The sequence below is a fragment of the Takifugu flavidus genome, chromosome 1 (assembly GCF_003711565.1).
Source record: "Takifugu flavidus isolate HTHZ2018 chromosome 1, ASM371156v2, whole genome shotgun sequence".
NCBI classification, from domain to species: Eukaryota; Metazoa; Chordata; class Actinopteri; order Tetraodontiformes; family Tetraodontidae; genus Takifugu; species Takifugu flavidus.
In genome coordinates this window covers 7,169,244-7,181,748 of record NC_079520.1, presented here as the reverse complement: position 1 = coordinate 7,181,748, position 12,505 = coordinate 7,169,244, and the positions used below count along the sequence as shown (strand labels likewise).

The window sequence follows — 12,505 nt, the reverse complement described above, 5'->3', positions numbered from 1 at the left end:
AGGACAGATGCAAGCCTGAACAGTATCACAGTGTCACTGGAACAGATTATCCAGTTGCAAGCAATACGTGCAGTGATTGGAAAGGAAGCGCATAATTTAACTTAATCGACTTTACATTTTGCCTCTCATCTTCACGGACTTATAAATAAAAGGCTCAGAAGAACTGAAAAAAAACAGAAAACTTGCATTCAAGTTAAAAATTTCTAATCTTAAGATGATTTAGATGGCAAAAAAACATGGCCTTGCTGCATTAGCAGAGCAAAAATGCAGGATGGAAGAGCATCTGCATTGGGTATAATGTTCAATGGGGAGCTTATGGACAGGAAACTATGGATCTACTGCAAGGCTGCTAGATTTGGGGGTGGGAAGAATCATTGGATCATCAATTATTCAGCACCACCAGACATGGACAATACCATGGTGCTTTGGTCTGGTTGAATTTAACTCTTTCATATGTGTCAATCTTAGCTTTTTAATTTATTGATCCTCTGCAGGTGGACATAAGAGTAATTCAATTACGCAAAACATTATTGCTTTATTTCGTATTCAAGGTACAAGATGTGAGAAAAAAAGTGAGAGTGGCTCAGTAACAGTGTATTCACATCAGTCCAGGGTAGACAATTTACACACACAGGAACTACAGCATTGACATTCTCCCCTACCTCTCACCCAAGAGCCTGCCTACAAATAGGATACAAAGTTACGTGACAAAGGTCGACTGCTACAGTTACACAAACAGGGTTTCCATACAAATGCTATAAAGGTTACAGTCCAAAACAAAAGCAAAATCTCACCCAGTATTTTAACCATCTATAGATGATGTACATGCAACTTTTATACAATCTACAGTACAAATACACCCATATAGGCAAAAGTAGAAACTGTTGGCTTGATTGCATATGTGTTTTTGAACTTATGTGCTGTTGTTGATCGATAGAAGGACCTTAAAGGGACAGTTTACCCCAAAAGTGATATATTGTGCCAGTGGAGAGGTGGGTGACATTTCTGAGTTTTGCAGTGGGCTCCAGGACAGCAGAGGTCGATCCATCAACCCCCCCACCCCAAAGTTACTAGTTCATAACTTCTCCATTTGGGTGAGTTATCCCTTTAACCTTGATAAATAAATATATAATAATTTTTATTATGTTAGATGTAATTTCTGTCTTTCAAACCTGCATCCAAAAGTGCTGTCAGAGATGTAACACTGAGTCAGAATCAGAAGACTTGAGGTACATTGTGAAAAGAAATAGGTCCTGGGGGGGGGACTACAACAGACTTATGGCCCCAATCTCAAAGATTTTAAAACTGATGGGGAAAAACACACAATATTGTTATTTGTACACACAGAGAATACATGTAAACAGATTTTTCCCACCCCTCTGTTTTAATAACACCCTCCAGATACGACGCAGGACTGGAAAAATGCTGGTTTTGTTGGAGCATCCCATAATATCCAAAGTGACATGTGCCGACTCCGCCTGTTAAAATCTGATACTAAAAAATAAAACATTTGTTAAGAACGCGGAATTGTATTGAAAACATCAGCACCTCCCGATCATACAGAGTATTTATCGGTCCAGTGATTGTTGTCTGCAGCATAAACGAAAGTTCAGTTCAGGGAATTTGAACGTGTCATTGCAAAATAAGTGCTAAGAACAAACCTGTTATCATCGTGTCTGTTATGCACCTGTGTGTAAACCTAACCACGGCAATAAAAACCAGAATAAATGGTGAAGAACCCGGCTCTGCTCTGGCATTTCTATCGTATTCTTTGAATTTGATGACAAAAGTGTCTGAAATGACAGCGAATAAATGCCAGTAAACTGTATTTCTGCTGTACATGTCTGATTGAGGGAATTCAACCAAACAAATTGGACAGCGGTCGTGTGCGCAGTGGGCTGCTGGGAAGATCCTCCACTTTTCCAACCTCCTCGGCGTCCTTGAACGACGCACTGTGGATGATTTGGGCTCTGTGGCGCCCCCGGTGGAGCCGGGCGTTCAGCCTGCTCAGGGACGACTTCCTCTGAAGTTCCTTCCTCCCCTTGGTCCTCTTCCCTGAAGCCGCGTCCTCGGCCGCCTCGGCCGGCGGGTTCAGGAGTCGCAGCGGGTTGAGGTTTCCAGGGAGGACTTTTGGGAAGCGCCACCCGCGGCCTCCACTGCTGACGCCACTGCCGCCGTTGACATTCTCCCTGTCTGACTCGGATCCGGGCGAGATGACGACTCCTTCCTCTTGCAGGTTGGCAGCCAGGGGGGGGGGCAGGTACTGGATGGCTCTCCTCCCGCTGTAGTCTCGAGCCTCGGGGTCTGCCTCCCAGTCAGACAGCAGCACACGAACCACCTGTCAATCAAAATCATGTCTGTTTTCTGACAGTTAAGCCACACACGGTGTCACTATTGCTCTTCACCGGCAGGTCTAAGACATCAGACATGCTGACCCACCTGGGTATGCCCATGCATGGCTGCCAAGTGTAGAGGGGTGTACCCGGCGCTGGACCTCACGTTGACATTGACGGGGATGGCGTTCTCTTTGGCGAAGGCCAGCAGCTGGGACAGCAGCTCTGCTTTGCCCTGCTTAGCGGCCCAGTGGAGGCAGGTGAAGCCGGTCACAAAGTCCCTCTTGGTCACAAGTCCAGGCTCCACAGCAAGCAGGGGCTGCAGGCTGTCCCACAGGCCGTCCGAGGAGCACAGCATCCACTCGTGTTCCAGCGGGTCGAGGGTCACGGAGGCGCAATCTTCATCCGTGGCTGAGGAGAGGAGGGACGTTGAGTCGCCGTCGCCTTTGACAGAGTCACGGACGCGTGAACCGCGGCTGATCAGAGACCTGCGGACCTGCACAATGACAATTTTTGAGAGAACTGGTAGAAATGGCTTTCGGTAAAACGACTCTAGGGGAAGAGAATTATTATTTTTTCAGTGTTACGCAGCTACTGAGTTATGAATCAATGGAAGACGGATCAGGAAAAATGTAGCATCCATATCCTGGCTTTTACACACCGGACACACAATCATCACATTTGTTGATGGCACATAAACAGGACCAAGTGCTGACAACATGATGAGCATGTTTGTTTTTTTTTTTACAGAGGATGATCATCAGAAAGACATGAGCCACATCACGGGAGGCTTAACCCTGACCCGAGCTTACACGGTTGAGCTCTGTTACATCACTGTATCAAATTTCTGAGTTGCATAAGTCAGATGCTGTGGAGACGAGCTTCATGAATATTGCATTTCCACAGCAACCTCTAAGGTGACATTACATCCCCCCGCTGTTGTCAACCGCCGTACAAATAAAGTTACGAGTTTGAAGTAGGACCACACAGACAAAGTATCCTACCTGAGGAGAGCTACTCATCATCAACTCGATGAAGTTCCGCCGGCTTCCCTTGGGCGTGTTGATATCTCCAACAGGGTCCAGTCCCTCCAGTGAGCAGTCCTCAGAGAGACAGCTGACCAGCATGGCCCGCTGAGACCCTTTGGATATCCTGCGAGCCCCCCGCACCTGCTGGCTGTGGCAACCTGAAGGGTGTGGGTGGTCCAAATCTGCCACACCAATCACCGGGGCCGACTCTCTCCTCCTCCTCTCCCTCAGTTTTACCTCCCCTCCTACACCAGAGGTGGGAGTCTCCATAATGGGCTTATTATCCAGGGAGGGGGCTGCAGGTTGCTCATTGGCATTTGACTGTTTGTCGTTGTCCAGGCCACCAGCCAACGAGCTGGATGCTGCTGTGGAACAATTGGATTTCATTTGACTTAGTCATCAGCTCTGACTCAGTCTGACATTGTTATCCGTAGTATGAACAGAAAGGACAGCTTATCAAAACAGCATCAACTCAGTTATTATTTACTGTCTCTTGAATGGATGGAAAGGAAAGTCAGTGAGCACAGCGTTTTCCTCTGTCCACCTGTTTCCCATGAGCCCCGACATCCTAATCAAAAGAAACCCTTGAAGTCGTCCAAAATCAACTTAAGAATTAAAGAAAAAGCATCTGAAGTTGTTTTATTTTTTTTACAATAATAACTTCAGGTGCTTGGTTAATTACTGATGTTTAATTACTGAGCTATGATGATAATTTAACACATTTTGCATTTCTAGGTTAAACTTAACCTTCACAGTTAAGTTTTTAGTAACCGGCACAACCACTGAGTGTGTGTACAGTTTTCCTGGAGCAAAATGCGCACTTAATTCGATTTAAAGAAACTATATAAGCTTATAGATCAAAGAGGGAACAAGGTGCGTCCCTGCATGAATTACTCCTTGCAAAAAAGGGAGAATGCGTGTTCATCCCTCACCTGCTGGTGCTGCGTTGTCAGGGTTGCCGTTGATACAGTTGCTGTCGTGCACCGTCTCATGGATATTGCCGTTGCACTCCTCGTGATCGTGGCCGTCTGTGCCCGCACGCATCACCGACCCTTCACCGTTTAAACAAACAAATTTCACGCCGTCTTCCACTTTCACGAATCCCACGCTTTCCACGACACGTTTCAAAGCCTCACTATCCAACCCCTCTGTCGACTGCTCATTTCTCCCACAAACTGATAGGAAATGATCGATCAGCTCCATCTGTCGGACCCTCCCTCCTCTCTCCATCAAGAACTCCTGCACGGCTTGCTCCGTGCAGTTGGACGCCATCATCATTCCGAATGGTCCAAACAACAGCGCACAGATGGTTCGAATATCTTATACATCTTTTTTGCAAAATGACTTCATGGTTGCGTTGCTGTCATCCACGGATGTTGTTGATCAACGGTGAGAGCATCATCGTCCCAGCGTCCCTTCTCTCCTCCATGGGGAGTGTCGATATCTGGCAGATAGGGGTCGCACGTAGTAGAAACATCCACAAAACATTGATGCGTTCATGTGTTCCTCGTAAACACCGACACCAAACCCGAATATAGTCAGTGCTGTCGGTTAAAAAATCTCTTTTTTGCGATGTATAGAAATTATAATACATTTAATTTTATATTTACGTTACGTAGTTCTGTCGTATAAAATGCGTCATTTTTTTCATTGTGATTACGAAATTGGGAACATATTTCAGCGTTTCCTACAATTCACTAGCTGTCCTGAAGCGGACGAGAAAATTAATCTGCGCCGTACCACTATACGGAAACAGGGGTGAGCGTGTTTCTAAAAGTGGAAAATGGTTTGCCTGTAATTTAGTCCTCTTACTTTGGTTTTATTTCCAAGCAATTGTAGCAATATTCGTATTTTAAATTGACGGTACTCACCCACCACTGCAAATTTATAGTATCTTACCCTAGGACACTTCTTACCTCAAGCTTACCTTGTTTCGAATAGTCGAGTCCGACCAGTTGTCGAACGCAGAGAAAGGCGGTCCCGAGCAAGGTTCTGAAGAAGAAGTTCGTGTTTGAGTTCAATAATTAGCGTAATTATTTTAGAAATTATCAGACTTATTCACACAAACGGAAACAATGTCTGTTTCGGATGTCGCTCGGCAGCCGGTTAGTATTCTTTTCCAATTGTACTTGCCAAATCAGTGTCCTTGATACTTGAACAGGGAGTGTCCGGATAGACTATCACTGAGTTAGCTAAGCTAACGAGAGTTACTTTTGTTTATCTTGAAAGCTTCGTGGTTAAAATGGGAAACAATACGTTTCCCATACTGAAACTCATATGCTGTTCACTATTTAATACACCTAATGGATCAATTTTGAAGTGCTTATTTGTTTTACATTTGAAGAAGACTGCTCGGGTAACTGGACATTAGCTGCCTAACAGTGCGCAAAGTTAGCCCATTAGCAATCAAAAGTTTATGCAGGTTTACGTTTCGATTAAACACATTTTACTTGCTTCATTATGCAAGGCGATAAAAAAATATTACACAGCGTTCATTGTTCCTAAAGGGCATCTTCCTAAATGTTTCCTGGCTGTCTGATATGTAGTAGAACGTTTATAACAAGGACTTTAATCTAAAGTGCCTACTACACAAGGAGTTATGTTTCTAAATATCGATTGAAATAATTAGCACTGTAATAACAGTTTTCTGCTTAGTATCAGAGAAGAGTAATTCAAATCAACTAACCATACCTGCAATTTGATTATCAGGATAATGGATCCCGACACCTGTCCCTGGCTGGCCACGTCGGCTTTGACAGTCTCCCCGATCAGCTGGTCAACAAGTCCATCTTCCAGGGATTTTGCTTCAATATTCTCTGTATTGGTATGTTACCCTCACACCTAATGATGGCTTACCCAGAACCAGCCAATCTAACCCACATTGTAGTGGGTTGTAAGTAGAGTGCTGTTTAATGGCACTTCTTGTTAAATGGTAAATGGACCGTGTTATGTATGCAGTTTTCTAGTAATCTTTCACAACTCAAAGTACTTCCCTTGACTAACAAGCAAAGATTAGTAAATTAGGTGGGAGCTTTGGGTGTTGTAGATGATTAAATATGCTGCTGATTTTCACCCCCTTTTCACCTGTTCAGTAATTAGCTGGAAGAGTGAGTATAATGATTTTAATTGTCCTAACAACTGGGGTCATGATTGGACTTTAATTATTTTGCCTTCAAGTTTTTAGTACATTAGCTTTTTTTTGTAGACTCAAGCATTCGCCTCACTCATACAAAATAAATCAAGTTTGTTCTTCCTTTTTCAGGTGAAACTGGCATTGGCAAATCTACCCTGATGGACACCCTCTTCAACACCAACTTTGAGAACTTTGAGTCGTCCCACTTTGAGCCTCAGGTGAAGCTGCGTGCCCAGACCTATGATCTTCAGGAGAGTAATGTCAGACTGCGCCTGACTGTGGTCAACACCGTGGGTTTTGGAGATCAAATGAACAAAGAAGACAGGTAAGAAGAGGCATGTGAGAATGTGATAATGACAACCTTCATGTGCTCAGTGTAGGGGGTGTTTTAAGCATTTTAGTACATGTGCTGCCAAAAATCAGCTTGGAATATAAAGTTTTGCCTTCATTAAACCCAGATTTCTCCTTTGTTTTAGCTATCAGCCAGTGGTGGACTACATTGATAAACAGTTTGAGAGTTATCTGCAAGAGGAGCTAAAAATCAAGCGCTCTCTCCACAACTACCACGACTCGCGAGTCCACGCCTGCCTTTATTTCATCTCTCCGTCAGGTCATTCTCTCAAGTCCTTGGACCTTGTGACTATGAAGAAACTAGACAGCAAGGTAAGGCTTGTTTCTTTATTACAGGACATCTAAATTAACTTAACATATTCTGTAGTTAAACAGCAGTTGTGTTAATTATGGAGCTAAACTTTTATTCATATTGGGCTGCTTTATATTTTACACTTTATAATAACCAAGCCATTGAGATATGTTTTGTTTCTTTTATAGGAGTAATTTAGTAGATTCAAAAATAGACTTTCTTTTTCCCCCCAGCAGTTTATTTGTGACTGATGGAGAACTGTTATTTTTTGTATTAATTGTCTGGATAAATTGACAAACATGACAGAGAGAATGAAACCCCAGGAACCACTAATCACCACATTCACTTAATTCTGTTATTGTGTGCAAAAAAACCGCAGTAATAACAACACTAATGTGAGATTAATGTGGCCGCGGTTCATGCTGCCAGTTCATACCGTACAAGTTGATAAAGGACAAAAATATGTGGCTGCAGCGTTCCAGCACTGCTTGCTGGGAGCAGACGGGTAAAAGAATGCATTTGGTCAGTTCTCTCCAGAATCCGCATGAACTTTCCCTGAACTCACCGGGAACGGTTTCTGTCACGGACATTTATTTCTGTACTCAACTATTTAAATGGAAATGTGTACGAGCATGTGTCTTCTGGGAGGAGCTGCAGTCTGCCTCGTGTGTGGTGAAGAGGGAACAGTGTGTGACACCCTGAATAAAAAGGGCTGACAACAGGGACCGTGGGTACTCAGAGAAACCAGCTCATGCATTTTAAGGTCACATTTTCAGCATTTTTGGTCACACATAAGCCTTAAAGTAATCATATCATGTTTATGAGCAGAAGAGCTGGTTTGTTTGGAAACAGGAGAAATGGGACAAAAGGCTCTGATTACTTTCTTTGTGTTATTTATGCCCGAGTTCATTCTCGCCTCTCTCGTAAGTCCGTCATTTGTGGGGGTTTTTATTTCGTCCGTGCTGTTAAACTCCTCCCCTCGCTTTCGGAAGCGGAAACTTTCCCATGCTCTCCGTGTGAAGCTGCGTTCCATTTTTTTTTTGGTGTGTTTGTTTGATTTTGCTGCGCCGCGAGTGTCGCTAACCCTGGATTTGTATGTGAATGCTTTAGGAAAAAAGGCTGTGGAATGTCGTAATCACCTCACGCACACACACTTGAGTTGTCCTTTTGTGCCACTGTACAGAGAGGTGCAGAAAGAGGCGTTTGTTGGAAGCAGCGCTGACGGAGCGGCAGTCAGTCACTCAGACAGCTGCTGGAATAAATCTCCTCGCATTGATTTGGTTTCTCCGCTGGGATCACTGTATAGTCTAACACTCTGCGTGCGTGCGTACGTGTGTGTGTGGTCTTGCCCAGACAACGGCAGCTAATTTCAAGTCTGTCTTTGGTTCAACAAGGTGACAGACGGTCAGGACAGGAATGTGTGAGAGTTTGGAGAGCAGATCTGGCCGCTCGGCCAGCAATGAACTCATTAAAGGGTTTATGTAACAGCCTTCTGTTGTTTTTACTGTTTCAGTTAAAGTCAGGACAGGGCTGGTTCTGCATGTTCTGGAGTTGAGCTAATGGTGTCTTTGTGTGACTTTAGCTTGACCGAATGTTAATCAGTGTAGAACAATAATATACAGCATGTGTTGGCTATGTTAGCAGATAATGAAGGAATCTTCCACAGTCCGTCCTAATCTGGATCTGCTCAAGTTATCCCAAAAAAACTATGATGAACTGTAACTCAAATATTGTAAAAATGAATATTCTGTCTTAAAATTTGATAAAGTAGAAGTTTTCATGGAGATCAGATCCACAGTTCATTATTCGCCTAAAGCTGCCAGTGGAAACATTTTATTCATCGCTAATTGTGGGATTTACAGACGCAGTTATCTGTGTGTCACTTTAGGTCAACATCATCCCGGTGATCGCCAAAGCAGACACCATCAGTAAGAGCGAACTGCACAAGTTCAAGATCAAAATCATGAGCGAACTGGTCAGCAACGGGGTCCAGATCTACCAGTTCCCACTGGATGATGAGACTGTAGCAAAGGTCAACACCACGATGAACGTAAGGAAACGCACCAGCAAAATACGGAGTTTGGATTTTATGTTCAAGTAGCACCAGGACGGTTTTACAAGCATCTGTGTGGTCTTGTTATCTCTAAAACTGTTGCTTTATGGAGTCCAATATGTCCTTTTTTATCTTGCAATATTCTTTTGTAGGGTCATTTACCATTTGCCGTTGTTGGCAGCACAGAGGAAGTCTCCATTGGCAATAAAATGGTGAAGGCGCGCCAGTATCCCTGGGGTGTTGTGCAAGGTAACAACATGTGCCAGTCTGTCACTCCTAAAGTCTTATTCTACTCTCCAGTTTCTGAAACGTGCGGAACAATCGTCTGAATCCTTTTTATTTGTGTCACGTCTCTGTGCATCAGTGGAAAATGAAAATCACTGTGACTTTGTGAAACTGAGGGAGATGCTGATCTGTGTAAACATGGAGGACTTGAGAGAGCAGACTCACACTCGCCACTACGAGCTCTACAGACGCTGTAAACTGGAGGAAATGGGCTTCAAAGACACGGGACCAGAGTGCAAACCTGTGAGGTGAGCCGCCCACACGGGCAGCAGCGTGTGACGGCAGCATGATCAGGTGACCCCCCCCCCCCTGATAATGCCGCTGTAAACTTTGCGGTTGCAGCTTGCAGCAGACGTATGAGGCCAAGCGTCAGGAGTTCCTGGTGGAGCTGCAGAAGAGGGAGGACGAGATGAGGCAGATGTTCGTCCAGAGGGTGAAGGAGAAGGAAGCCGAGCTGAAGGACGCCGAGAGGGAGGTGAGTGGACGTGATGGTCAATCTTCAGAAATGGGTTTTAGTAATGGAGAAGGAATTTGTCGAACCCTTGAAAGGCGTCGCCTTAACTCGTCTTTGTTTCCTCCAGCTGCAAAGTCGTTTTGAGCAGCTGAAGCGCCTCCATGCGGATGAGAAGGCCTCTCTGGAGGAAAAGAAGAAGCTCCTAGAAGAAGACCAGAGTGTGTTCAGCAAGAGACGAGCTGCTGCCCAACTCCTGCAGGCCCAGAGCCTCACGGCCAACGGCAAGAAGGACAAGGACCGCAAGAAGTAAGCAGGCTGCTGATTGACATAAACTGCTATTTGAGAAGGCCTTAATCAGATTTACTCCTCTGTCTCCCCAGTTCTGGTTTCATGTGAAGCAAAGTCCACTTGGAATACGACCTTAATATCTGGTGACATCATGCCCACATCCTCCGCAGCCGACTGTGGCCAGTCTAACCAGTATAAGAACCAGACAAACCAGCAGTTAAAATTTGTGCCAAAGCTTAAAGACTGTCCCAGTGAATCCAGTGTATGCTTTACTGATGGTATTTTTAATCTTTGTGGGTTTTTAAACCTCTTTATGTATTATGTCTATATTTAATCACTTTTTTTTTTATATAAAACCTATTTTAAAACCTGTAGACCATAAAGTGACAGATATCACACAGACGCGCTGAACACTGACCAGAGAACAGGACATGAAAAGGGACCTACGTGTTGATGTTTAAAACTCGGATAGAGGAAATGATTTTAGGGAATTTCACGACTTCTTTTTCTCCTCAGCTTAAACCCTTGATTGATAAACCCTATTCTCCCTGAAGCTGCAATAATCTGTAGACGAGACCGTTTGATTTTCTTTGAGCAGTTTTATCCGCTGTGGCAGTGTAAAGCAGGCGCACTAAAGCTTGTTTTATGCATAATAAGCACGAATGAACAGGAGACGGAGGAGTAGACCAATGCAAAATAAACACTCGACAGTTTAATGCTTATTTATTGGAGGGTCAGTGTCACTATTGCAATTCTGTCCAGGTTAAACGGAGCCTCAACTCTGAAGTCTGTTATTGTCAGTAGTTTTAAATAGGACCGGTGTACATCACAGGGCATTATTATTATTACGTCTGATCTATGTTGGAGTATTTTCCTCACATGGCCGTGATGGCAGCACCATTACTTCAGCCAGCAGCAGCCTCACCAAGCCTGTCATTTTAAAGGGAAGGGGGGGGGGGTTTACATTAGGTACATTTTCTGACATTTATATATGAAGTGGTTTACTTGCTCCTGTTCTTCTTCTCACTGACAAACGGGCGCAGAAGCAGCTGAGTCAGGGTGTTTTGGGGGGGGGAAGGGTGTGTGTGTCTCCTGCGTGCTTCCTTTATTCATTACTCTTTGCAGACGGGATCAGACGGAGGTTCACATCAATAACGGAGTGCTCGTTGATGTGAAGTGTTCTGCAGAAAAGCGTCATTTCTTCACAAACACTGCCACTTAGTCGTAATGGGAGGTGTGTGTGTGTGTGTGTGTGTGTGTGTGTGTGCCTTATCTGTGTGAAGTTTAGTTCAATTTACACTACTGGTGTCTGATGAAGTGACATCTGTCTGAAAGCCCTTTTTCGCTTATTAGGGAATAAACAGTGTTATCCTGGAACTTCCTGTTTCTTTCAAATTAAATCACTATTTTTTGTCAAGACGCTTGTCTGTTTTCAATATCTATGTTCTTTTTAGTTTTGCTTATTTTGGTCCAAACATGTCATTTGATAAAGAACTAGAAAAGGCATCCATCCATTCAGCTGACACCAATTATCCTCCTCGGATGTGTGTTCTCCACTCAGCCTCCAGCACAGATACAGATCATTGAAATATAGCATGTTGATAAATATTTTAGATGTATTCATTTTATCTATGTATTTTTTCTCGGCATTGCATCGACCTCGAAATGCTGCGAAACAAAGAAAAACTCTTCCTGAAGTGTTGTAATGGTACCTTTAGAATAAATGTATCACTTTATATAAGTTTTACCGTTCCTAGGGACATTCAGGAGACGGCAGCTTAGCATTTTATCAGTGTCCCTGCTTATATCTGGATGCACAGATACCCGGTAGAGGACTCTTACCCCCCCCCCCCATCCTCAGCTCTGATGCCCTCTGTGTGACTTAGAGCTGACGGACAGATGGACAGACAGGTCTGACACATGGCAAGAGACAGCTGATCGATTCCCCGAGCCTCACGATTGGATGCAAACACCCCACAGAGGAGAGACTGCAGGTGTGACACTGTGTGTGTGTGTGTGTGTGTGTGTGTGTGTGTGTGTGTGTGTGTGTGCCGACACCTTCATTTGCTTTCTGGGTGAGAGTCAGATTCCCCCAGATTTCCTTCTAGATATGAACACTGCAGATACCTGACAAATCAAGTTTTGCCCTGCACTTACCTCATAAGTACACATGCACCCCCCCCCCCCCCCCCCCCACACACACACACACTCCTCTTGCTAGTCACTCTAAATGCAAATGGGTGTGATCACTGGAGAGACAGGCCAGGCGGCTGAAGAGATGACGTTGT

General features: G+C 44.3%; 2 protein-coding genes across 3 annotated transcripts; one reads left to right on the top strand and one right to left on the bottom strand.

Annotated features, from left to right (window-relative positions):
* Nucleotides 1-515: 515 nt before the first annotated feature.
* sowahca (sosondowah ankyrin repeat domain family Ca) lies at nt 516-4,961 on the bottom strand. 2 transcript variants are annotated; one of them, XM_057033076.1, is made up of 4 exons: nt 4,294-4,961; nt 3,338-3,723; nt 2,440-2,829; nt 516-2,338 (listed from the first exon to the last, which is right to left on the bottom strand). In XM_057033076.1, exons 1-4 carry the CDS (start codon nt 4,637-4,639, stop codon nt 1,859-1,861), a joined length of 1,602 nt encoding a protein of 533 aa, XP_056889056.1. In that variant the 5' UTR covers nt 4,640-4,961; the 3' UTR covers nt 516-1,858. The 2 variants fall into 2 exon arrangements, with proteins under 2 accessions (XP_056889056.1, XP_056889048.1); XM_057033068.1 differs by having other exon boundaries at nt 3,338-3,726; nt 4,294-4,931.
* Nucleotides 4,962-5,296: 335 nt separating this feature from the next.
* On the top strand, nt 5,297-11,634 carry septin10 (septin 10). Its single transcript, XM_057033085.1, has 10 exons — nt 5,297-5,466; nt 6,071-6,185; nt 6,624-6,819; nt 6,971-7,157; nt 9,026-9,187; nt 9,343-9,439; nt 9,555-9,723; nt 9,818-9,950; nt 10,057-10,235; nt 10,310-11,634. The coding sequence occupies exons 1-10, from the start codon at nt 5,437-5,439 to the stop codon at nt 10,323-10,325; spliced, it is 1,284 nt and encodes a 427-aa protein (XP_056889065.1). The 5' UTR covers nt 5,297-5,436; the 3' UTR covers nt 10,326-11,634.
* The last annotated feature ends 871 nt before the right edge of the window (nt 11,635-12,505 follow it).